The 26,403-nt window shown below is 36.8% G+C and overlaps 1 protein-coding gene across 1 annotated transcript in view; it reads left to right on the top strand.

Moving 5' to 3' along the window:
* Positions 1-16,918, top strand: part of MARCHF11 (membrane associated ring-CH-type finger 11) — a 139,250-nt gene extending 122,332 nt beyond the window's left edge. Inside the window, exon 4 of the mRNA XM_044657889.1 lies at positions 16,596-16,918. Within this exon, the coding sequence (XP_044513824.1) occupies positions 16,596-16,918 (323 nt within the window). The remainder of the gene's footprint in view (positions 1-16,595) is intronic.
* Positions 16,919-26,403: the final 9,485 nt, after the last annotated feature.

Raw genomic sequence — 26,403 nt, 5'->3', positions numbered from 1 at the left:
CTTCCTCCTCCTCCTTCTTCCTTCCTCCTTCCTCCTCCTCCTTCTTCCTTCCTCCTTCCTCCTTCCTCCTTCCTGCTTCCTCCTCCCCCTCCTCCTCCTTCTTCTTCTTCTTCTTTCTTCTCCCCCCACCCCCATACCTTCCTTCTTGGAATCAATATTGTTTATTGGTTTCAAGGCAGAAGAGTGGTAAGGGCTAGGCAATAGGGGTCAAGTGACTTTCCCAGGGTCACACAGTTAGGAAGTGTTTGAGGCCAGGTTTAAATCCAGGACCTCCCATTTCTGGCTCTCAATCCACTGAGTCACCTAGCTACCCCTTCTTGATGTATGCCAAGGTGTGTTTTTAAAAAATCTTAATTATAGTACCACATTATACCAGAGTCTTGAAGAAACAATCTTTAATGACTTTTTTAGGTCACATTCTAAAGTTCCTTTTTTTTATCTTCAAGTACCTTGTAACATGCCCACATTAAGAACACTTTTTTTTTTACCTGTAGATACAGAAATACATATATTTTTGTCTGTATAAAAAGTATTTCAAATGAGAAGGATATTCAAAGACAAAAGAGACCTTCATCAATGACTCTTGATAATAATGTTGAAAATAGTCTTTCAAACTCTTGAGCACTGATGTCCAAAAGAGAGTAAGAAATGTCTTAGTATTAAAATCTGGGGTGATTTAGTCTAGATTGAGAAACTTCACAAGGCCTAGGCCCTCTGTGAAGGAAGAAAAGAAGGCAAGAAAAAAATATTTATCAAGTGCCTTCTATGTACCTGGCCTCAGGCTAAATGTTTTACAAGTATTATTATCTCATTTGGTGCTCATAACAATCCCTGGGTGTTAGGTGCTTTTATTATCCTCTTTTTCTAGTCCAGGAGACTGAGGAAGAGATTAAGTCTTCCAGGGGCACACAGTTGGATGTGAACTTAGATCTTTCTGACTTCAGGCCTAGAATTCTATATGCTTTATCTAGCTGCCTCTAAGGATTTAGCTTCTCCTTGTCTCTTTGGCACATATTGCCCCTGACTTTGATCAGTCATCTTAGAAAGTCATGTATGGCTAGATCGATAATCATTGCCATCTGAAAAGTAATAATACATTTAAATTAATTAATCTAGACAGTAAAATAGGTAAGTCAGGTTCTTATTACTGGATTATATTTAACACCACAGAACCACTTACCTGCAGCTCATGAAATAAGGTCATGGTTCCAGCAGCTGACCCTAACTATATGCAAGGTGACCAGCTCATTAGGAATTTCTTGCTCTTTCTCACTCCAGCCTTAGCTCAGGCTTTTGTTTCATTTCCTCCAGTTTTCAAAGCAGCAGTACCTGGGAAATAATAAAAGCAGCAAAATCTTGCTTTCAACTTATATGCCAGAGTGAGGCTTCCCAGAAGCCCATAAAAGGGTAATGTTCCTTGAACTTTGTTCTCCCTCAGTAGCCTTCACGTTTATAGCATTGCTTGCCTAGTCTCTACTTTATGCTCTGTTAATATAGCTTAAATTGATTTGGACATTCAGTTCATTTGGCTAAGATGAAAAGTCTAAATAATTATGGACTGTGAAGATAAAGGTAGAAGGAAATTAGCACTGAATATAAAACTTTGTATGACCCTATAGAGGAGAATTGAAAAACTGAAGGAATTTGATTAGTTAAATTCAACAAACATTTACTAAATGCTTACTCTGTGCCAGTCATTCTATGTTGGTTGGGATTACAAAGAAAAAAAAATCCCAAATCCATTGTCCTTAACGTACTTTCATTCTTTGGTACAGTAGGACACATGATCTCCGCACACACAAATTCAGAGATATGTGATTGGCAATAATAGGAAAAAATAAAGGCAGAAAAAAACATAAAGTAAAAAATTTTAATTAAGTTCTAAGACTGTGCTGCCATTTTCCCAAGTGGCATAAAGTCTTGCAGCAGTTCACTCAATAGTTTTCAATCTTGTTCTGAGAAGCATTTGTGAATCATTACATTGTTTGGGCCGAAAGTTAGCTCCTGTTTCAGTCTTTGTCCAGAGTTCTTACTTCTAACAAGTGGAATCTGCATCAGAGCAGTGCTTCTCTTTGTTTCCTTAATGCTGTTTATCAATAATGGCTCCAAAGTACAAAAGTAGTGATGCTGGTAGCTCTGAGAAACCTAAGAATAGTCATAAAGTGCCTAGGTATGTTCGTATAAGAAAGGGGTTTGCTATGATGCGTACTTTTCAACTTTCAAGATTAGAAAATTGAGACCTCATTAGGGTAAGTGACTTGTCCAAGGCTACACAGGTAGTCTCTCTGAGAGGTAAGCTTTCCATTTCAGCATAAAACAATGCAAATAAATAGTCAACCCTTCTTTATTTGAACTATCAGTGGAATGGCAGGAGTGGGAGGATAAAGCATAGAAGAATCTAAGCATCATTCAATTTGATTTTGGTAATACTCTTATCAGAATGTAAATGTGTATGGTCTTCTGGGAATTTAATTTAAATCATAGTATGAATCGACACTGAGAAACTGACATAGTATCCAAAAAGCAGTTTGGCTTTCTCATCCTCAACAGGCTCAAATCATCCTTGTAATGTACTCCATTTTAGGAATAGTGAACATCGCTCAGACTTAATGATGTAGACCTTTAGCCTTCAAGAGGAGCTAGTCTCTCTCAAAGCTTCATGAGAGCAGAAAAATGGCTGTTAGTTAACTGTTGGAATTTCAAATTGAGAGCCAAGATATCAATAAAGCCGGTACTCGAAGATGTTTACAGCCAGGAACCAGGAAAGCAAAATTTGCCATAGATTGTTGTACCCATGAATCTTCTCTTATTTATTTTCATTAAAAATTAGTTGATCATTTAGTACTTTTGCTCGCTAAATATTTTTTAGGTAATTGATTGATTCTACAAACTCTTCCCCTTTGTCTTCCTTATGCCTGACTTAAGGAGGATTGATAAGCATTCTTGGAATGGTTTCCATAAGAGCTCTGCTGCTCAAACGCTTTGAATTTTCTAAGACATTTAGGCCAAGCTTAGTCATTTTCTTCTATCATATGTATTTTAAATTTGATGGTGATTTATTTCTCAGCGTCTTTATCTTTAGTAGAGAAGTGCTTCCTAAAATTGTTTTAAGAAAAAATTGCTTCCATCCGATGCTTGGTTCTCTTTCTAGAGTACAGGTTTTTATTATTTGTTGTACTTCATATTACTTTATTTCTGAAATTAAAGGATAAATGGTCAGGATAGAAAGTGATCTATGGAAACTTACCCATTCCCAAAGACAGAAATATCTGTCTTATTCCTCTTGAATTTTTCATGCTGTTGTTTTTTAAAAGCTAGAAGGATTAAGAGATAAAGAAGATGAGCCTAAAGCTCTTTACTTGATTTAAATGTACTAGGATGATAATCAGCTTGAGATATTTCTACCTTTCTACACTAATTGTAATATAAACTAAAAAATTTTCCCTTTACTAAAGTCGTATTTATCAAAGGACAGTTTTATGTAGTTGTAATAGGACTTTTCATAATTTAACAAAATCTAGGCAAAACACTATGGGTATATATTGCAGCCCCTTTTGAAAATCAATTTAAAATAATTCATAATTTATCCAGCCACAGTGACTTGGTGTTGCATAAAAAAAAATCTGTTTTAAGGATATGCACAAACTGGAAAACATATTGGGCATTTCAGTATCTAGTAGTAAACACAGCGGAGTTCTGTAGTCATGTGCCACATTTACAGGAATGTTGACCTTTTAAAGGGTCAGCATTTGCCTCATGTTTTTGACAATTCAGCATCTGTTGTTTTGATATAATAGCAAAGAAATAGAAAATGGCATGATTTTGAACTTTGTAACCACAAAACTTAAAATCTAGTAATAAGAATAGGAGAGGGGCTTCCCCCCACCCCCCTGTTTATTTCCTGGAAACTAGCATAGTACAGGCATCATTGAATGAAAATACATATTCCCTGGCTTTTGGGGAACTGGAGAACATAGCTAGACAAGTCCTGAGAGTTTTTTCCATGTCTAATTGTAGATATATCTAATTGTTAAATATCCAGATGCAGATTATTTATTCTATGAATTTTGTATAGTATCTACTCTCTGGGTTTTGTTTGTTAAGTTCTCAGTTCCAGTAGCTCCTGGGCCATTTTTCCCCATGGATTCAGAGAAGGTAATTCTACTTAATATTAGCCAAAATAAAACATAATCAGGAATGAAGATCTATTGCTAAAAAAAAATAAGCATAGCATGTGTTCAAAGCCATAGTGACATGATTTGTGCATTATCTGCTCTTGTGGGTTATCCATGAAAATGTATGAAAAATGGACCTACTAAATCCATGAGAACAGATGTTAAAATTTTTTCTTATTACTGAATTGTATACTGTCATGGGCTGCATATAGTTAAGTTTTCACTAAATTTTTGTTGTGAATAATTGGTGATTTAGGTGAAAAGACTAAATGCAATGAATAGCATAGCTCTGTTCATAGGCCCCTTTCCCAATAATAATGTTAATTATAATTTATTAAAATAAATATAATTTATAACAAATAAATTATTATTTAATAATAATTAAATAATGATAGTAATAATGCCTATGGGGCCATATGTTCACTTGGATTGCTAAATATGATTTTAGCATGTGAGTTTTCTAAAGAGATGTTTCTTGTCAAGTCATCAAGCATTTATTAAGTTCTTTATGCCAAGCATCTTACTTAGAGCTGGGTTTGCAAATTCAAGTTAGTCATTTCCTCTAGGAGCTTATATTCTAATGATAGTAGGCAATTCATTAAAGGAACCTACAAGATGGAAATAAGCATTTATGTAACACCTACTGTGTGCCAGACACAATGCTAAGCACTTAATTTTTACATTTTTCTTTTACATTCTTACCTTCCATCTTAGAACTGATAATAAGTATCAGTTCCAAGGCAGAAGAGCAGTAAAGGCTAGACAATTGTGGGTAAGTGATTTGTCCAAGGTCATACAGTGAGAAAGTGTCTGAGGCCATATTGGGATCCTGTATCAAATCTCTCTCCAGGCCTGGCTATCTATCGACTGAGCCATCTAGCTGCCACTAGGATTGGGAAGAAAAGGATGTCCAATAGGGGTACTGAAGAGAAAGTAAAGAGAGCCCAAGAAAAGGGTCAGAGAGGGTAGTCTGGAGAAGAATGAAGACATACATGGATGAACCTCCTTAAACTGGAGGTTCTGGGATGAGTCACAAAGATAGAGGGTACTTCTAATTGGGAATTTCAGGACTGGAGTGAGATTCCAGGGTACACAGGTTTTGAAGGCATCATAAGCAAAAGTGTCAGGAGTGGTCTGCAAGGAGTCAGGTTAGTCAGTGCTCAGTAAGCATTTATTAAGTACCTTCTCTGTGCCAGGCACTGTGCTAAAGTTTGGGAATATAAAAAAAAAAGCACAGGACAGTCCCTGTCCTCAAGGAGCTCACAGTCTAATGGGGAAGAAGACAATGGGCAAACAAATATGTGCAACAACACCAACAACAAAGTAACAGAGGGAAAGCATTAGAACTGGAGAGATTGGGAAAGGCTGCCTGTAGAAAATGGGACTTGGGACTCAAAAGAAGCCAGAGAAGCCAGGAAACTTAGCCTTGAGAGTAGAAATTTGGCATCCTCTATAGAGATAGACTTACCAGGAATAAGCCAGTTCCATCAGGAAGCTTTCTTAGGGAAAGTCATTGGAAAGAGTCTGGATTGATTTGGATGACCTCAGTTTGCTACAGAATGGTCCCTCAAAGTCACTAAAAGATGGAAAATTCTTTTTTTCCTCCTTAATAAAAAAGCAACCTTTGGAAAAAGCTTGTAAATATTCCACCATTTGGGTCATTGGAGGTAGGTTCTTTCAAGCTGTAAAGTAATTTAAATGAATATGAAATGTATTTAACACTTCTGAATTTAAAATGATTTTTACTGGCAAAACAATTGCAGTTGCTGTTCACAGCTCTGAGCAGAAAGAATGGGAGATTCAGGATTCAGAGCATCACTGAATGGCCTGTACTAAGAGCTCTTTTATGCCTTTGCATTACCAAGAGTGATAGATGGCCTCAGTACCAACCAATATTCTGGGAACCCATATTCCCAGGCAGAGATGCTTGATTTGGTCCACGTTAAAGTTGGCAGCTAATGGCAGGTTCTCCTCCGGTGGTCATGTCCCACCAGGGAAGTCCTCTGGGTCAGGGAACACTAGCCCATTCTCTCGCTTCCTAAGCAACCCAAACCACTAAACTCCTACAATTTTAAGGCATTTTGCAGTGTCAGCCTCACAATATCTACATATCTTAGTGATTTGCACAGTGTCTCCCTATCATAAAAATGGTAAAATTTGAGGGAAATCAAAAGCAATTCATGTTCGGAAAAGAGTGTCTGATTTAGGACATGCTAGAAAAAATTTAATCAACAAATCTAAAAGAGCTTATCAAGTGCCTACTATATGCCAGACAATGTGCTAAGTACCGTGGATACAGAAAAAGGCAAAAACTCACTGACTTCAAGAAGCTTACAATCTCATCTCAAGACACATTAATAGGTACCTTTAAGGTGCTATATATAGTAGATGAGAGGTAATCTTCATCTTCTCTTTCTTATGTCTAGTGTGAGATTATTTTAATAAATGGAATTCCTATCTTTTACCTACTTAACATCACTTAGAACCAACAGGGCATCAAAAACTAGAATGAGCAGTCCATGAAATTGGGGCTAAGGTACTGGAGGCTTTCCAGATAACATGACCTAGGTGGGCTAAAAGAAAAGGCAGAGGACGAGAATTGAGTGGTTTTTCCATCTGTCGGGTATTGACCTCTAGAGGGATTGGGGCACAGCTTTTCAGAATGAGAAGGAACCCCAGTGGCCATCCAATCCAAACAGCAATCCCTTCTTCAATATCTCCAAACCAGAGCTCATCCAGATGATGGGAGAAAAATCATTGAACTTTACAATGTTAGGAGTTACCTCGTCTGATCTTTTGGCTCTGCAAATCACTACAATGTGTCCTTTAGAACCACAACTCCCTTTTGTTTCAGGGAAAGCAGATAAATTGCTTCCAAACTTTGGCTTAAACTTCAGGACTTCGGTCAAAGCGTTTGCAAAGAGTTGGGCATATGGTTAAATTAGAATTAATGTGATTCCTGAATATGACTTAGCCTTACTATTAACTGCAAAAGGAGCTCAAAACTGATAGGATTTTTAGGGGAACAAAGAAGGGCTATTCTTTTGATAATATTATATCTTCATCTTACATATGTATAAAATGTACATATGATGTACTTATTTTTAGAAGCATTTACACACATACATCTAGCTAGGTGGCACAGTGGATAGAGCACCTGACCTGGAGTCAAGGGAGTCCCAAATTTAGCCCCAAACACTAGCTGTATGACCCTGAGCAAAGTCACTTAACTGTTTTCCTCAGTTTCTTCATCTATAAAATGAGCTGAAGAAAGGAATGGCAGACCACTCCAATATCTTCAGCAAGAAAACTCTAAATGGAGTCTCAAAGACTCAGAAACAACTGTGAAACAACTGTGTGTGTGTGCACTTTATTTCATGCATTTCCATAATAACTTGGGTCCTGTTGAATCTCTTGAAATGTAACAAAATAACCTCTCCTATACCCCAGACATTAGGTGGAAAGGTTATTTTACTCTGCTTTATGAGGATGATATAGCAATTGTGGGAGGCAGTTCTCTATTCCTAAAAAAGTTACCTGAATATTGAATGCCACAGACTTTCTTTTTACTAGACTGCAAAAGGAAATCAAAAGTTAAGTTTTCTTAAGGGACAGAAAAAGAGTGTTCTGTTATTCAAACATTTAATGGCAATACTAAATTTTTATCTCAATGATGTGTTTTGGGAGGTCATTAAAGTCTCTTTATTTCTGAGCTATAAATTACAGTAATTTATGTGCCTTAGTTATAATTATGTTTGTTAATTTCTCTAAAGACAATCATCTTACTGGATTACTATTACTTTTTATTCCTTGGGAGAGAAGAGAAAATTTTAAAATAAGTAAATCTAGAACACAGTCTCTACTAGGTTCAACATTCTTTAGTCACTCAACCTATTCGTTGACTAATTTTCATACCTGTTGCTGAATAAACATCTCGACTGCATTTTTGCATTTTTCTATGATGTTGTGGTAACTCTAGTCCTACTGAATTTCAAGGTTTATTAAAGGAATTTCTATTAGTTTCTTCAAAAATAATTTTTAAAAATATAGACTAGAAAACTAAATCTGACTAAGCATAGATATTTTCCCCAATTTTGTAGACATTACCAAAACATATTGTTCAAGGGAAGAGGCATAGCCCTTCCCGAATCACAATTTTTCTTTCTCCTTAACTCTTTCCCAAGGAAGGGGTTAGTTTCACATGTGTTTGAACAGGGGTTAAAGAAAAACAAAAATGTAGAAGTGGTAGCTCTGGAATTTCCTAGCAAGTCGCCAAACTGGGATAGAAATAAATCTTAAACAACAGAAACTTATTATAGGTTTATGAAAGATAGTTGAAACCAGCTTGTAGAAATTTATCCACCGAAAAGGACATTTTTCTTTTGGAAAATACTAGTGTGGCTTTTTGTTATAGTAACTTCAATCTATGTCAAAAGAATAGCTCTGGCATCATCCAAGAGGACAAGAGAGAGATGATTCCCTTAAAGCTAAACATCTTTAAAGGTGAACTTTTTTAGAACTCCAGCATCCACAGTTTCATTATTATTTTATAGCTTAGAACTTTTTTAGCCAGTGCAAAGTCTACAAGTCATGGCTTTATTAAAGAAAAATCGCAGATAAAGAAACGGATAATATCCAAATGGTGAGTTTTTAAAGGAGTCATTAATTTAATAGCAATCATCATGGTAAAAAATGTAGCTCATTTAACATTCTTCACCTCTAAGATTTCAACTGATCAGGAACATTTTTCAGCTGGAAACATTAAATGGGGGAAATACAAGACTTTAGGCCTTTTAGAGATGGAGTACCAGGCCCCATGCCCACTCCACCCCTAGACCAAGTGCTATGGAGTGCTGTGCCTCTCCTACCACAATGCTTTACCCCACACAGGGAAGGGAGAAAGCACTCCCATTGGGTTACTGGATAGTGGGATGGGTGAAGTGAGTGGCTCAAGCACTCCACTCCCCTCCAGCTCTGCTGCCTGTGAGCTGCCCACTTTACTCTCTGTGTGCTCCCATTGGGCTTCTGGGCAGAGGGGCATGTGATGTGAAAAAATGTCATCAGGCATGGTGGAGAGAGGAAGGGGAGCAGTTTTGACTGAGTCCCTCTGCCTTTCTAGTAATAAACTCTGGGGGTGGGGAGGGTGGCTGAGTGCCTACAGAGAGTGCTCTGTATGCCATCTTTGGCATCCATGCCATAGGCTTGCCATCACTGCTTTAGGATGTGGGCCACACATTTTCTTATTTGCCTCTGAATAAGAGCTCTTAGGTTCTTGAGGGGCATGTAAGTGCTTCTGAGGTGTTTATAATAACTAAGACTATGACTGTAAAATGAATATTCATCTGTTATAGAATAAATATATAGAAATTTCTTTAAATATTTCTTTAAATGTAGACCAAGGATCCAAAATGACTCAGACATTCTGGCCAAGGTAACCCTCTCTTCAGGATATTATTTCAGAATGGCAAAGTAATCCAAAGGAACACATACCTATTTAGACTTACAGGAAACATCCACCCAAACTATCAATAGAGAGTTATATAATTATAGACATAGATGAAGGATATTTTCTTTCTAGAAACCTAGGGGTAATGTGGTTTAGTCTGTCCAGTCTCAAAAGCTTTCATCTATGCTAATAGAAAGAAATATTTCTTACCAGTGACTCATATTAGCAAAGAGAAGGGAAAACATCTAGCTTGTTCCACCAGAAACCACAGCCATTGGACAGAGTGAAATAATATGTTGATGCAGGTCATCTGGGTCAAGCATTCATGTCTCAGCTGTGGACTTAGACCTTGAAAAAAGCCAAAGTCTGGATAATTGTATATCTTAGTTGATTCCCATTTTCCTGACCTACTATATAGAGTTTCACTGATACTAGATGAAGAGAAAAATCTGTTTTTCTGGGAGAAAATACAAAAAAGGCAAGATAGCAACTGTGTCACAATATTAGTGTATGTTGGGAAAAGCTGGAACATTGCAGCCTCTGGGTTTTAACTCTCCACCAGGGAAAAATCTTCACTCTAACACATACAACTTGACTTAAACTAAAATAAAAATGCACATGACACATAGAATGAAACTTTGTGATAGTAAACATAGGGGTGTGTGTGTGTGTATATATTTATATGCATATAAATATATAAACTATATTAAAATACAGCCCTTGTCAGTCGTACTCCCTTTTTTATGGCAGTATTGATCCTAAGATGGAAGGTAAGGGTTTTTTTTTTTTTTGTATAATTAAAGTCATAGTAGAATCAGTGTCTTTATGTAAGTGCTGGCTCCAACCCTTAAGAGGTTTCCTTTGAGGACCTGTGCATCCGAGTGAAGCACATAATCACTTACCTTCAACCATATTTCCCCATTCCAGCAACATAAATATTTTTAATGAAGCTGACATGTCAGAATAGCATATAGGAGGAAGAAGCAGAGAAGTTTTCCTAACTTTAAACCTAACACTTAAGAGAATCCCAGGATCACAGATTTAGAGAGTTTATCCAGGCCAAACCCTTCCTTTTACAGATGAGGAAACTGAGACCTTGAGAAATTAAATAACTTGATTAAGGCTACACAGATAGTGTTGGGCATCAATCAAGACTGAAATCTGCAGAGGATAAAGGGCTGGACCTGGGGTCAGGAAGATGAGTTCAAATCAAGTCTCAAACACTTACTAGTAACCCTGGGCAAGACATTCGACCTCTGCCTTAGTTTCTTAAACAGTAAAATGGGGATAATAAGAGTACCTACCTTTCAGCATTGTTGTGAGAACAAAAAGGAGGTAATGTTTGTAAAGAATTTTACAAACCTTTAATTATTATATAAATACTAGCTATTCTTCTTCTTGTTGTTGTTCAGTTGCTCAGTTATGTCCAACTCTTTGGAATGCCATGGACTTTAGCTATCCATGGGCATTTCTTGGCAAGGATTCTGGAATGGTTTGCCATTTCCTTCTCCAGCAGATCTAGTAGATTATTATTATTGCAATAGAGAAATCAGCACATCATTTGACGAATTTAGAAATTAGCTATATTGATAATGTAAAATGTTTACCACATTGATGTCAGCACAATGAATGCCTGAGATGTGTTGCTTTCTACAAACGGTGACTGGTGCACATTATATGTGCATTATACGGCTTAAGCTGGGCTGATTTCTAAAATTAGCCACTTAAAATTAGTTAAGTCTATTTTTGTTAACTTAGTTACTCATGTGATAGCCTTTTTTCTCCTTTACATCAAAAGTTCACATGGATTTATTGTTGGTCTCATTGTAATGTTATGTACGCCTCCATCAGCATTTTAAAAAAAGGGTTGAGCCTGAGAGATGATCATCCATGAAACATGCGAGTGGGTGAGTAGCTTTGGATTACTAACCAGAAGAACTCCATCTTTCCTAGAAAGAAAGTGCATGCATGCATTGAAGTATAGATTTCCTCAGGCAACAAAGACTATTCTTTATTTAGTTTATATCACTACTTGCAGGGGTTCTTCTAGTGTAAGGGTCAGTAACGTATTGCTCTCGAGCCATATCTGGCTTTTTTAAGGACCAGATATGGCTCTTTCTGCAGGAGCCATAAAGTCAATTTTTTTTCAGGCGCTGTTACAGGAGCTCGCACTGTGAGCACTGTACGGCTCTCACAAAATTACATTTTAAAAAATGTGGCATTTATGGCTCTCACAGCCAAAAAGGTTGCTGACCCCTGGTCTAGTGTTTGCCACTTCAGCAGGGATGAAAGAGTCTTAACAGGAACCTAGAATATGTGACCGACCCCAAGTGATTTTCCTAGGCTCCGCAGCTAAGTCATGAAATAGATTCATCATTCTTGCTTTCAAAATGCTTTCTAGTAGTAGTAGTAGTAGTAGTAGTAGTAGTAGTAGTAGTAGTAGTAGTAGTAGTAGTAGTAGTAGTAGTAGTAGTAGTAGTAGTAGCACCTATTTTATGGATCTGGTAAGCAGTTCTAGTGAGCTCTAATACATGTATAATTTTTTGAAAAGCTTAAGGTATCATAGAAATATTATTATTTCTAACCTATATTAAGTAAATACCTAGCATAAGTACTGATGGAATTGCCAAGAATAGTGTCCTACACTGTGTATACTCGTAGCACAGACACCATATTTTGTGTCTTAGCAAGAGAACATCTTTTATCCAAATGTGAACCTAGAAATACCAGGTACATACACAGAGCAGGGCCTTTTTTATCATCTGCAATTGCCCAGAGTTCCTTAGATTTCCCATGGGTCTTTCTTTCTCAAATTGCTGTTCTCATCACTCAGTGTTGTGCTTAAAGAGATAGTCTAGCCTCCTTTCCCATCTATCAGAAAATTTTCAGATAAAATGAATGCTTTTTTAACACATAGAAATTCCAAAACATAACTAGTAGCGTATAAAATGAATTCTTCCAAATGTCTTCAAGTGAATAAATCAAAGAAACTTATTCTGTGATACTAGAGATACCCTTGGGTCTGTTGGTCTTTGTTTCCTCACCTAGAAAATGAAGGAGTGGACTAGTTTAAGGGTCCTTCTAATTCTAATAGTCTGTAATTCTGAGAAATATGCCCACTACTGATATTGGGAAAATATTCACTTTACCAGACTGAAATAAAGTAGTATCATCCATGAAACTGTTTAACAAGTAAGTTAGTAGTTCAGATGAAGTAAAAAACAAATTCTGTTTTTTCCTTCATGTATTTGGACTTTCTCCTTAACACATTGTGTGACAATCAGAACTAGGAATTTGAAATGAATTTATTTAAATGATGCTTGCCTATTCTCAGCCCCTCATCCCCATATCTCTATCTCTTGTGTAACTCTCAATATCATTGCCGAATGCTTTGTTCCACAATTTGGGGTACACAGAGTCTATAAGTAAGCTTTTGGGGTATTCAGATGACATAAGATTTATTTACTGCTAAAATTGTGTTGGTTTTTCAAATGTGATTCTCTAGGCTGAGATTATAGCTCACACCTGTGAGCAGGAAAATCAAATCAGATGGCACTGGCAAAGGAAGGCCAAAGGGAATTAATGGAACTGAAAACTCTAGAGGACAATAAAATCCCCTTCTTAACTTGGGGACAATGTATACAGAATTTTAATGAGTTCTTTTATTCTATTGTATAAGTTGTGGTGTAACTTTTTTCTAATGAATTTATTAACTCTGTGGTTTCTTATCTATAAAATAAGAAGTTACACAAGATGACCTTTGAAATTCCTTCTATTTCTAGATGTATAATCTTATGATAAGAACACCACATTGATGGAGCCACCATTTTCCCATCAATATCTTAGAGCAGATATTAATGTGTGATGGTGGCAAAAGTTCAGAAAATACAAGGTAAAAGAAATAGTTATTTCACCACTACCACATTCTACCCACCCCCATCTAAAAGAGGGGAGAGAGAGAGATTTTATTATCAGTAATCAATGTTTTTGTTTTTGTTGGGAAGACAAAATAAAACACAAGCAAGCCAGTTTCTCTTTCAAGAAGTTATATTGAAATGTATCTTGTCCCTTGGATTTTTAGAGATCACAGGGGTCATGTCGTATTTTCTGACAATGACAGTTGGAAAAGTGTGGTTGCTATTAGAAAACTCAAGAAAAGAAAAAAGACAAAAACTATGTAGCATGTGCTTGACGTTGACTGGATTTCAGTAAATAAGTTTCTAAAATACAAAGGTTAAATCACTATGTTAATGGAAAGTATTCATGAAAACTAAATATGCAATACCTCAAAATACAATGAAAGGGAGGCAACATGGACCCAGAATTTTGAAAGGAGTGTGCTTTCAAGAGAAAATCAAGTTGATGACTCTCTTCAAATTCATTTAAAATGTACTCTAAAGATCTATGGGAATTATTTCTGATCATTAGATAGATTTGCATATTTAGAAAAGAACAACTAGAATGTACCCTCAGAAAGTGAGTTAAAGCTCAGATGAGTGGCTGTGCCAAAGAAATCAATAGAAAATCATAGAGTCCTACAAAATCAGAGGAGGTCTCCAATTGAATCATTTCTACTGATAACAAGTACCCTCAATGAACCTATCTACTTCATGATGTAATTATTTTGTCAAGTATGACTGAGTGTTACTGCATAGTACTGATTTTTAAAAAAATTAATAAAAACCATTGTGCACTGATATAGTTCCTGACTTTGTGCCTTTTGTTAGATAAATGCTAATTTATTCTCATTACCATCCTAGTGAAGGCAAAGGGCATGTATTAGAGCTGCCATTTTATTTAGTATCAAACCAAACCCCAAAGGTTAAATTAGTTTAAGGGACAATTCAGTAAACTATTCATAAAAGTGGAATTTTAGAAGTCAATTCTCCTGAATCAGGCTTTCTCTATGATGCTGAAACATCCAATCAATTTAGTTTAATTTTTTTTTTACTAATTTGATATAAAATAAAATGAGTCAAAAATTACTTGACAGGACTATTTTTAACTTAATTCTTGAATTTTACCCGAATATTTTGGTATTAGGTAGGCAGCAAGGCCAAATACTAGCACATATTTACTCATAATACTATTGGCATCTTCTGTAACTCAATAGCAGATAGGGCCAGGACTGTTTCATTTCTCTTTGTATTCCCAGTGGCTAGCCCAGAACCTATCACATAATAGCCACTTGAATACCCAAATTCTTATAGGTTGGTTGATTACTTGATTGATACTTAAACTAATTGTTCATGAAAGGAATATAATCATTTATAAGGGATACTTGTAGATGTTTTGGTAAAATAAATATTTGTTCAGTTTTTGTGGATATAAATGATAAAAACTGATTTAACTCTAAATTTCTCTTTGGCAGCATTTCTACTATGTGTAAGGTTTAGTAAATTTCTGACAACTTTTAGCCCATCACTTTGCATGTGTTACTTGTTTAGGTCTAAAATTTTTTTCATTCAGAGATTCTCCCCCTATTGATATTGATTGTATCTTCTCTATACTTTTCTAGTCCAATGTGATGTCTGTGTTTTCCAATAAATAGCCCATAGAGTAATGACCACATAGGGCATTTTATGTTGATCTTTTACCAAAAATCAAACAAAGAGCTGCATAAAATGAGTGCTTTGGAAATGTCTGTTGAATTGCATGAATCGGCCCTTCATCAATTGAAACAAATCCTGGGGAGCTTCTTTGGAGGTATCTGGTCAACTATTTCCTGGATTTGTGCTGGCATCAGTACATGAGAATAGGACCACAGACTTCTAGAACTAGCAGGAATCTGAGAGATCATCTAATCAAAGCCCCTCATTTAACAAATGGGAAAAGTGGAGCATTGAGAATTTAGGTTACTTAAGCCAAGGTGGCACAGATTATTAGAGCCAATATTAGGATGAGAAACCAGCTTTGGATTCTCATATAGGGTGATTACCATCACCTTTCCCTGTATAGCTGTGGTTCTATATAATGAAAAACAGATATTCAGAATGATAACCTCGGGATGAGCAAAATTCTTTGTCACCAAAGAAAGATTAAATGATATTCATTTTGTTGTACTTATTCTTTCAGGAAAGTAAATGCTTTGGATTCACATCAACAGAAATTTAAAACAAATATCCAAATGGCTCTTAGGTAACAAGACAGTTGAGCTTCGTTGAGCTAATTAATCCAAACCAAGAAATACTTAAGCTCTTACTATGTGCCAGGTGCTATTTTAAGTGCTGGGGTTATAATTAATAAAAAAGAAAGGTAGTTCCTGCCCTCGAAGAGACAACACATAAAAGGGGGCAGGACGTCTGGGGATACCCATCCTGGGACACTTTTTCTCATAGAATTAAAATCAAGCAGAGCAGCAGATTCAGAGTGGAGTGAGCCCCCAAATCCAATTTCAGGCCTCCATAGAGGTAGGCATATAGGAGTTTCATACTCTCCCTTACAGTCCTCCGATCAGAGGAGAAAAAAGGCAGAGGGAGGTGGAGTCAATCGAGGCTTGCTAGCACCCTGGTGGTGAATTTAGAAGTGATGAACTTATCCTGGGTTGGGCAAATTATTCCATGGAGCTGAAACCAGGCTGGGTAGGAGATGCTAAGTGGAATCAGAGCTGCTCATATTTCCTGAATATTTTGGTTAATTAAGGTTATCTACTGATATTTTACATTCATAATGATTACCCAAAGGACATAAAAGATGCTAAACTGCCTTCTGAGATACCAAAGAAAGTGAAACTTAGGTTCTTTCTATTTTTAGTAAAATGTATTTTGTTATATTCTTATTCTTTGCAGTAATCTATTCATGATATATAAGAGAATTCCCTGTGAACCAGAATATTTGTCCAAGTAGAAAACTTCATTCTTTGGCTAATGTGAGGAACAGAAAACTGACCAGACCTCAAATTGCCTATTTGTCCATTGAGATCATACTCCTAAATTTTGGATTGTAATTTGGTCTTTTCTTTTCCTGGATTTTAGGTCTCATTGTGCATGAAGGGGCAGCAGTTTACAGAGTGTTTAAGCGCTGGAGGGCAGTTAATTTGCACTGGGATGTATTAAATTATGACAAAGCCACAGACATAGAAGAAAGTAGCCGAGGAGAGTCTTCAACAAGTAGGACATTGTGGTTGCCACTGACAGCTTTGCGAAATAGAAACTTAGTTCACCCAACACAATTAACCTCACCGAGATTTCAGTGTGGCTATGTACTGTTACACCTGTTCAATCGAATGAGGCCCCATGAAGACTTGTCAGAAGATAACAGCTCGGGGGAGGTTGTGATGAGAGTGACTTCAGTGTAATGAAAATGTAAGGATAATGCACTGTGGACTGTCTAAACAGCATTTTGGAATGTAGTTGCAATGAATGGTGAAACCATAGCACTTCTAAAAACATATATGAACTTTTTAAAATTTATGTTTTTTATATGAACAATGGAATTGCAAATACATTTTCTGAAAAAAATTCCCTTTGCGCTTTGTTTTGTGATTTATGACATCTTTTTATAAGTTGGTACTTGGAATCATTTGAAATATAATGTATGTGTTATTAGTTGACACAATGAAGAAACTGGTCCTTATAGCCAAAACTATTTTTCTTGCTTGTTTTAAATATATTTTTTAACCAAACTTTTTTTGGCACTATGTGTAATTTTTTAGCTTTGCAACCAACCAAGGGAGAACAATTTTAGGTGGTGGTTAATGACATACACTAAAGAACCTATCAAAGAAGTGAGTCAGATGTATATTTATATGCACTCTCCAAATATTCTCTCACCTCAGAGTGGCTGCTAGCTCAGTGTGTATTTGGAGGCAATATGGGGTCATTGTGCAGAATTGAGAACAGATGCCCTACATACTCTCTAACTTAAAAAAATACTTGCCACGGAACTAAATTTTCATCTTTGTACTACATGTGAAATAATCTATAGTTTTGCATCAGTAAGCTGCCAAAGATGCTGTTTGTTTAAACTAGTTGAGAAATTTCTAATGGATATTATCCTTGGGAAGAAATTTGATTCTGTTAACTAGCAACTCTATTAACTTCACTGATTTTTATTTTTTGAAAGCTGTATTTCTCGTTAATCATCCTAACACCTAATGGTGAATAAGTTCTTTCCTGAAAGGATTATCTTTTTAGTATCCAAAATGGCCACATATTAATATATAACTTCAGTGCTTCAAGGATTTGTGATTCTGGAAAGTGTGGCTGATGTTGACCCCTTTTTGCCTTAACATGTAGTCTTCGTAACTTGCTTTGGCGAAAAACTTGATCACCAGGTGGCCAATCATTTATTGACAAATCTCACTAAACTTATCTATGCTGGTTCTTGAGAAGAGGCATACATTCCTTTGCCAGGTGCATGTGCATATAACCCCTCCATCATGGTAGGAGTTGTTGAACCTTATATTCCATTGACAAAGGCCTTTGTTAAAAATAAAAATTGATCTGGAGAGCATTTATTAGTAAAGAGAGAGAGATTGATAGAGGGGGGAGAGAGAGATCTCTGCCTTTCTGCATTTTATTCTTCATTCTGCTGGATCAGGTGCCTCTTGCCAGAAATCAAGAGTTAAGGAAAAGCTCAGAGAGAAACCCCCAGCCCAAAAGTCTGGTAGGGAAGTCCAGAGATCCCTCTCTGCTTCATGCACTCATTTAAAAAATGAACCTGCTCCTCCATCCAAGGAGACATTCTGCTGACTGGCATATTAGTGCTCGGGACACCCAAACTAAGGGGGAACCCAGGAGTCCAGCCTTCAGACTTTGTGACTCCTATGTCCTGTCACTGGGATAATTAGGATACAAGCCCCTTAATTAATTACTTTAGACACCTTGATAACCCAAAGTCAGCTCCCTGCTAGGCTGAGGAATCAGAAATAGAATTAAAGCCATTCATTAAATAAAAGGCAAAAATGCATCTTTTAACATAAGCAGTTTTATTCCTTGGAAAATTTTGTTAACTGGTAAAACCGACTAATTTTCTATTTTTCTAAACCTCTCAAGGTATTTATTTCAATGTATGATTCTTGAAAAAATGAGATTATAAATATGCACTTCTGGGTATTTAAGAATTACTTTTTGAGTTTGTTGATTAGAAGAATCAGGTTTGATTAATGAATAAATTAAAAAGCACATGTTATTACTTAATAGGTCTTAAATAATTATACATGAAATCCTTAATATTTGCAAACGACATTTGTATCCCCAACTAGCAAATCCTACTAATGTTTGAAATGATAGTATTACTGATAAGAACAAATGATTCTTAAATGAGGCAGAAAGGTGAGAACTGAATTGAAACTTGATGAATTAGCTTTAGGTTGAAAAAACAATGGAAGGAGAAAAATGTAGGGTTAAGGGAATAGAGTATATTAAAAAAAACACACATAAATATTCCAGAATTCTGCCCAAAATAGCAATGAATCATTTGTACATTGGCGGGTTTTTTTTTATTATTGTCATGAAAATCATCAGCAACATCTAATGAAAAATAATTAGAGATACTAATAGCATTCAGCTTTACAGTCCATTGCTTGTTCTAAGTGCATAATAAAGAGACATTAGACACAAATTAGACATCAGAGTCACAGCATATCTAGCTAGTCCTGATAATTAGATTAAACTCCTGTATCCTGATCGACTGACTTCACGCTAACCCTAATTTTGAGATAGAAGGTACCAGAGTCTTTCACTGAATTTTTCTGCAACTAATGGAGACTTTATCGGAATAGGAATATACTGAGAGAATCTCCTAGGCAGAATCTTTTTGACTGTCTCCACCTCCCCTAACCCAACAACAGTGCCTGTGTCCATAATTATCTGTGGTTTAGGAAGAGAATAGTCAGACATATCCATGCCCACTTTAGACTTGACCAAGTTGCAGTCGCCATGAATATTGTCTTGGGTTTCAGAGGGAAGAAGAGTATCATTAACATGTTATCGAAACAACACAAAGAAAAGAATATTTGGGGTCCTGCTTAGTAAAATTACAGTGTTGCCAAAAAAATCTCATTATAAGTCTACATATGGAAAAATCCACTTTATAAATATAAATAATATATTTTCAAATGAGAGTAACATAACATCCCCAACTCCCTCCAAAAAAAAAATCCCTAGAAAACAACAGACAACAGTAAACAACAAAATTTACAATTTATATGAAGAATATAATGAAAATTAACTGAAAATATTTTAAATATATATTTTTTAGGTTTTTAAAATAAATTATCTAACCAGACTCCTAGAAAAGATTGAGATTATCCATTCTCTTTCTTTTCCTTTGCAGGACATCCAATGAAATAAGAATTTACCTTATATTTAAAGATAGCCAAAGGCATTTTATAACATCCTTTATATAACTCCTTTTAGGAGCTCATATTCAAATGTGGTAGCCCTTTTTCCTTCATCTATTTGGAGAAATAGGCCATTCCAAACAATCTTTCACAAATCCACGAGTATTGATACCATCATGCCCTTTTTTGCCCCCAGAGATTCTACAATAGAAGGTAGAGTTAAAAAGTGATAACAAGACATATTAATCAGTCCTACATTCGTCAATACCTGGGAAGCAACCAGCAAAGAAATATTGGGGCACAGTTCATGGTAAAAGTGTCGTTAGCATTTTCTTTCTGGAACAAAGACTGAACATATACGAGGAAGACATTATGGGTGTCATGAAATGCAATTTCTTATTTTATAAATGGCATAAACATCTATCATAGAATATCACAGGATCACAGACTTAAGAGGCCTCTTAAGAGGTCATCTAGGTTAATTGCTTTTCTTTTACCTTTGAGAAAATCAAGGCTCAGAGAAGTTCAAGATCCCATAGGTAGTGGGTGGCCAAGCCAATATTCAAGTCCAGATTTTCTGCATTCTTTTTACTACATGAAAATGCCGATTATTTCATTTACACTTAACATCAGATTTCTATTTCAAATTTCCTAGGTAATGCATGCTAAAAACTAACAAAGCTTCTTGATGTTTTGTTTTGTTTCTGATCCCTTGTTTTCTGAGCTGATGTTGCATTAAACCTGAGGGTTTTGGTAAAACATAATTGATGGTTGATAATAGATGTCAGGAGTTATTCAGAAGTACAAACTAACCTTTGGTGTTCAAGGTATTACATTAAGTCTCAGTGACCAATCAATGTCAACATGTTCTTGACTACCAGGATACATGATGTCTCAACATTTACTTTGCTAATCTTCATTTTGAACATTTCGATATATATGAATTCAGTTGACACCAGATAATTTTGAAAATTGTTTTCAAATCCATTGTGTGCCTAGAGTAAGATGTGCCAAAGGATATTTCCTCTTCCATAATTTCCTCACAGTTGAAACCAAGTTGTTTAGTGGTCATTGTAGCAAGAAACTTTTGATTTAATATTCTTAAAAAGATGCTGAGATGAAGATATCTATAGCTTCATTGCTCAGAAAAATGAGTCCCAACCCATCTGTGCTATATACAGAATAGCAGAGAGAAAAATGAAGGAATAACTAAACAAAAGGTACATGCCCCAGAGGTATCTTCAGCTGGATTTAGTAGTTTCCTAACTGCTCTTCTATGCCTACTTGGTTCATGATGAACAATAGATTTATTTTTTCTTCCTGGGGAAAGAACAACTAGCAGTTCATGATCTTAGGTGAGTGACATTTTGACATGATAATGGAAAAAGGAGAGAAGATGCTTTCCAAGAAAATGTTGGAGGCGTGTTTTCTAAAAAAGCATAACATTAAAAACACGTCTTTTCTCCTAATTATTTTTTCATGATAAATTAGATTTTTCATTTTCTTTTGAAGTGATTATTCCAGGTCCAATGTACGTTTTCTCAAGAATAATATCTTTTTTTTTTTTTTTCAGAATGGAAAGTAAGGAAATTTTTTTCCCCCTAAAAGTTATGGAGCCCAGATCCTAACTTTATGAAAGTGTTAACAGTGCCCTGGGTATTTTAAAAACTTGCTTTATGAACCCATACAGCAGGAAATATTCTTCACAGCTGATAGACCGCAGAAGGTACATTAGCTCTGACTGAGAGATCTATAGAGAAGAGCATCTTATTACAATGGTACATTTAGCTGTTCATCACAGCTGCAGAGAGCCTTTATGGCTATAGCAGGTTTTAACCTTCCCAAAAGCTATAGTAACTTCAGGGAGCAGAGTGAAGAGGGAATGTGAAGGCTAAGTGGGAAAATGTTCTCATTATACCTTCAAAGTTATGGAAATCACCATGGGAATTTTAAGACATAATGATAGGGAGGAAATAAAGCCCTACCTAGGGAGGCCAATAACATCGATTAGGGGAGAGTTTAATAATAAAAGACAGTCATGCTATTAGCTATATCTATGTAATTATAGTGGTTAGTTCATTTTCATAGAGCCAGCTGTCAAAGTGATAACTTTGGCTAATTTTCCTCCATTATTCATTCAACTGGGATTTGACAACAAATAGGGGAGTATTCTCTCTGGCCAACCACTTTTTAAAATCTACATTTCTTTTTTTAAAACCCTTACCTTCTCTCTTAGAATGGATACTAAGGCAGAAGAGCAATAAGGGCTAGACGATTTAGGTTAAGTGACTTGCCCAGTCACAAAGCCAGGAAGTGTCTGAGGTCAAATTTGAACCCAGGTCCTCTTAACTGCAGGCTTGCAACTTTATCCACTGAGTCACCTCACTCCAGAATCTATGTTTTCAAAGGAATGAAGTGAAGTCCATTGGCTTTCTCCCATTGCGTGGATTTTCAGATTTGCTGGCTGACACCTTGGAAGGCACAGAGAACATAGCATCAAGGTAATAGGATATGAGAGAGGCAAGATATGAGTTGTGGCAGCAAGAAAAGGAAGAATAGGGTGGTAGAAGACTCAAATGATTAGGGGTAGGGAACATGGTGTCTGGAAAATGGTAGGCACTTAATAAATACTTGTCAATTGATTTATTGATTGGTTGATTGAAAGACCTTAGATAGTTGCCTGAAGAGGATTGCGAGAAAGATGAAGACCAAATTGAGGGTGCATTTGTGAGGGGAGAAATTAAATTTTTCCTACTTAAAAAATGTTTCCATGGACCAATCCTGTTCATTCATATTCAGTATACTTGTACTGCTTTAAGAAATCTTCATGTGTTGTAAGAGCAATGAATATGTTTTTAATTGCCTGAAAAAGTCATGATATGTAGCAGATCTAAGAGTTAATCATTTTTTCTAGGAATTATCTTCTCGTCTGGCATTGTGATTTCAGTAGTGTGGGAAACTTCCAGTATTTTGTTGTTGTTTGTGGGCAAATGGAGGCAGAGTGGATAGAGTGCCTGGTCAGAAATCAGAAATACTCATCTTATGAGCTGTGTGACCCTGAGGAACTTGCCCCTGTTTGCCTTAGTTGTTCAACTGTAAAATGAGCTAGAGAAGAAAATGGCAAGTCATTTTGGTATCTTTGCCAAGAAAACACCAAATGGGAGTCACAAAAATTTGGACATGACAGAACAACAAAAATGGAATTCTCTGAATATAGACTTCTATCAATGTAGGTCAGTAGTTCATCTATAACATACATATAGTAGCTAATAAAAATAATAGCTAACATTTATGTAGTGCCTACCATTTGCCAGACATGGTACTAAATGTTTTTTTTACAAATGTCTCATTTGATCCTTGCAATAATTCTGTAATGTATTTTATAATGTACTTTAGAGAAGAAGAAACTGAGACAAACAGAGGTTAAGAAACTTGTCTAAGGTCACACAGCTAATGAGTGCATGAGACTGGATTCAAACTCAGGTCTAACCTAACTCCAAGCCCAGGGCTCCATCCATTGCACCACCTAGCCATTCCAACATTTATGGTCTTGGAGAGTTTCCTGGGATCATTGAGAGGTAAAGTAACTTGCCCAGGGTCACACAGCCAGTATGGGACATAAACTGGACTTGAGAGTCTGGGTCTTTCTGACTTCAGAATCCATCCTCTTGTCCACTGCATTATGTGTTTCCGAATTTATGTTCTCTTTCTCACAGCACCAGGAGTGTACAGTTCATCAACCATTCAAACCTATAACAAAGGTGTTTATTCATTATTATCATGATTTTAACAATTCTGTATCTGTCTAGAGTACACCAGAATGGCTCTCTACACTGTGGGGGCGTATAAACTAGCTAGCTGGTCTCTAAGGTCCTTGTTATCTCTGCAGTACAATTATTCTGTTAGTGTTCGCTCATGAATTCCATTCAGTTCCTCAACAGTTTGTTAAACATCTCTTGGGTACAGATGATCACCAGGAGCAGCAGCAGGAGCATCCTTTCCAGTTATAATTACCCCTTTCATCAGTTTTTGTTCCCTCCAGCAGGATCCTGGCTAACAGTACACTGGAAGTGTTTTAAGAAAATATGACTAGCAAAAATTTAGAAAAATTCCCTTCTTTCCCCGAGTTACATTTCCAACAATCGTGGTGCAACCTGGGCCCCTCGATGATTATCTTGGCAACATCTTGTGAACGTGGCTGATTGAGAAGGGAAAAAATGGATCTTTGTGAAACACCTTAGGAAGGGCTCCCTATGACCCCTTGGCTTCCCTTTGGGTACCATGATTGGCTTCTTAAGATGTTATACACCTCAAAAATGTTCTAATAAGCTATTTAAACACCAGCTGGTCTCTGTAGATTGCTTTTTCGAAGGTCCCTTCCCTGAACTGTTAAAATTCCTTTATAAGTATGATCTAAATCTCTTCTCCAGGTCTTTTCTGATCCACAGGCTCACATTAAACCAATCTTCTTAAGCAGAGAGAGACCTTCCCTGGCTGAGAGATGAGCTCCAAGATCTAGCTGAAATGGGAACCCGGATTCTTAATGCAAAGGGAAAATTGCCAGACATTTTCAAAAGGCAACTTTTAGCTGTGCCACTTGGTGAGGGTGTGCGAAGGAGAAGGAAAGAAGCATTTCTAAGTGCTTTACAAATATTATTTCTGGACATATGGGGAAGCCAATGCCTCAAAGTTCTTTTCACATTGTCCCCTCTAAACTTGTAATATATTTTCAAAATCGGAATGAAAATGAAGTGGCAAAAAGAGATTTGGCCCAGTTAGTTAATTGAGAACAAGCTCTGAATAAATTCCATTAGCTAGCAATGAAGTAATGTTGTCTAAGCTTTGGTAATTGTCTATTTTAGGGCCCATAGGTTTATTCTTAGGCCATTACATGCCTGCCCACAATTTCAAGAAAATGAAGCCTGAGATGTTCTTAGAGCTATTTTAGACACTCTCAAAATGTCTGCAACTGCTTATCCTGCCCAGTCCCACAAACCTCGTCAGGGGGCATTGCTAGGAAATGTTTAACTACCGGCTCCTGGGGGAGAGGAGATTTATACACCACACTCCTAAATTCAGTGTGTGATCAACAATTTCTCTTTTTTTTTCTTCTTAAAATCCCTTTTTCATGTTTTATAGACCCTCTTGATAAAAGTCAATACAGTATATTGGTTCTAAGACAGGAGAGTAGTGAGGGCTAGGCAATAGGGATTAAGTGACTTGCCCAAGGTCACATAGAAAGTGTTTGAGGTCAGATTTGAACTCAGAACCTCTTGTTTCTAGCCCTGGCTCTCTATCCACTAAGCTACCTGGCTTCTCCATCATTTTCTTAAACCTGAAAATCAACAAAACAGTAACACAAGCCCTGGTTTGTAGCATTTGCTGAGATTTCTGAGGTGTAAGTGCTCACCCCTAAAATTGAGCAGTTAAGCCTCTTCTCTTATCCATTTCTTATCTGAGGGAAAAAATGAAGAATGAGTTTCTGTTTGCATTATTAGAGGAACAATAGGAACAGCCAGATGAGTCCTAGGAGTGCCTGAGGTTGTCGATACATTTATCAACATGAGCAAGAATCCTTTGTAAAGGGGGCAGCTGGGTAGCTCAGTGGATTGAGATCCAGGCCTAGAGACTGGAGGTCCTGGGTTCAAATGTGGCCTCAGACACTTTCCAGCTATGTGACCCTGGGCAAGTCACTTGACCCCCATTGCCTACCCTTACTACTCTTCTGCCTTGGAGCCAATACACAGTATTGACTCCAAGACGGAAGGTGCAAGGGTTTAAAAAAGAAAAAAAAAAAAGAATCCTCTGTAAAGATCCCATGGGAACTACTCTGCAATAATTTCCTAACATGTTGAAAATGTAAAATTTGCCATTAACCATTTCCCTGAGTCCCGGAATGAGGCTATGGATTAGGTTTGTGATTTCCTTGGTACAGAGGAAGGAACTCTTAAATGAGAAGCCTCCCTTTATCAATGCAGGTTGGCACCTCCTCCATTATTTATAATATTAGACAATTCCTTAGAGCACTGAGGGAATTAAGTGACTGGCCCAAGGTCACATAGCCAAGATGTGTCAGCGGACATGAGTCCAGGTCTCCTGCTAGCCAGCTATCTCTCACCAGGAGCAAAGGAATTAAAATCTGAGGCAATGAGGCAGAGCGACAGCATTCGAATCTTTGGTCAGAACCATCCAGACTGAGCCGGGGGTCACAGAGATGAGGGTATTGCGTGGCTTCCCTTGGCTGCCTTTGGAAGGCAGCTCTTTGGGGGTTGGGGGTGTAGATTCAGATTTAAAGCATCTCCCCAGAATATTGTCATTTAAATTAGAATGCTTGCAGTGCCCAGCTGTCTTTATACACTGGGGTCCATCACACAAGTGGAGGATGTAGGGAGATAAATACATCCCCCTTTCCCCAACACATTTTCCTCTTCCTTTCTCTTCCCCTTCATCTTCCCCCCCCCCCCTCCTTAGCTGCAGTGGCCAACTAGTAAGGCCAA

This window comes from Gracilinanus agilis, chromosome 1 (assembly GCF_016433145.1).
Source record: "Gracilinanus agilis isolate LMUSP501 chromosome 1, AgileGrace, whole genome shotgun sequence".
Taxonomy (NCBI): domain Eukaryota; kingdom Metazoa; phylum Chordata; class Mammalia; order Didelphimorphia; family Didelphidae; genus Gracilinanus; species Gracilinanus agilis.
This window is presented reverse-complemented; position numbering and strand designations above follow the sequence as displayed.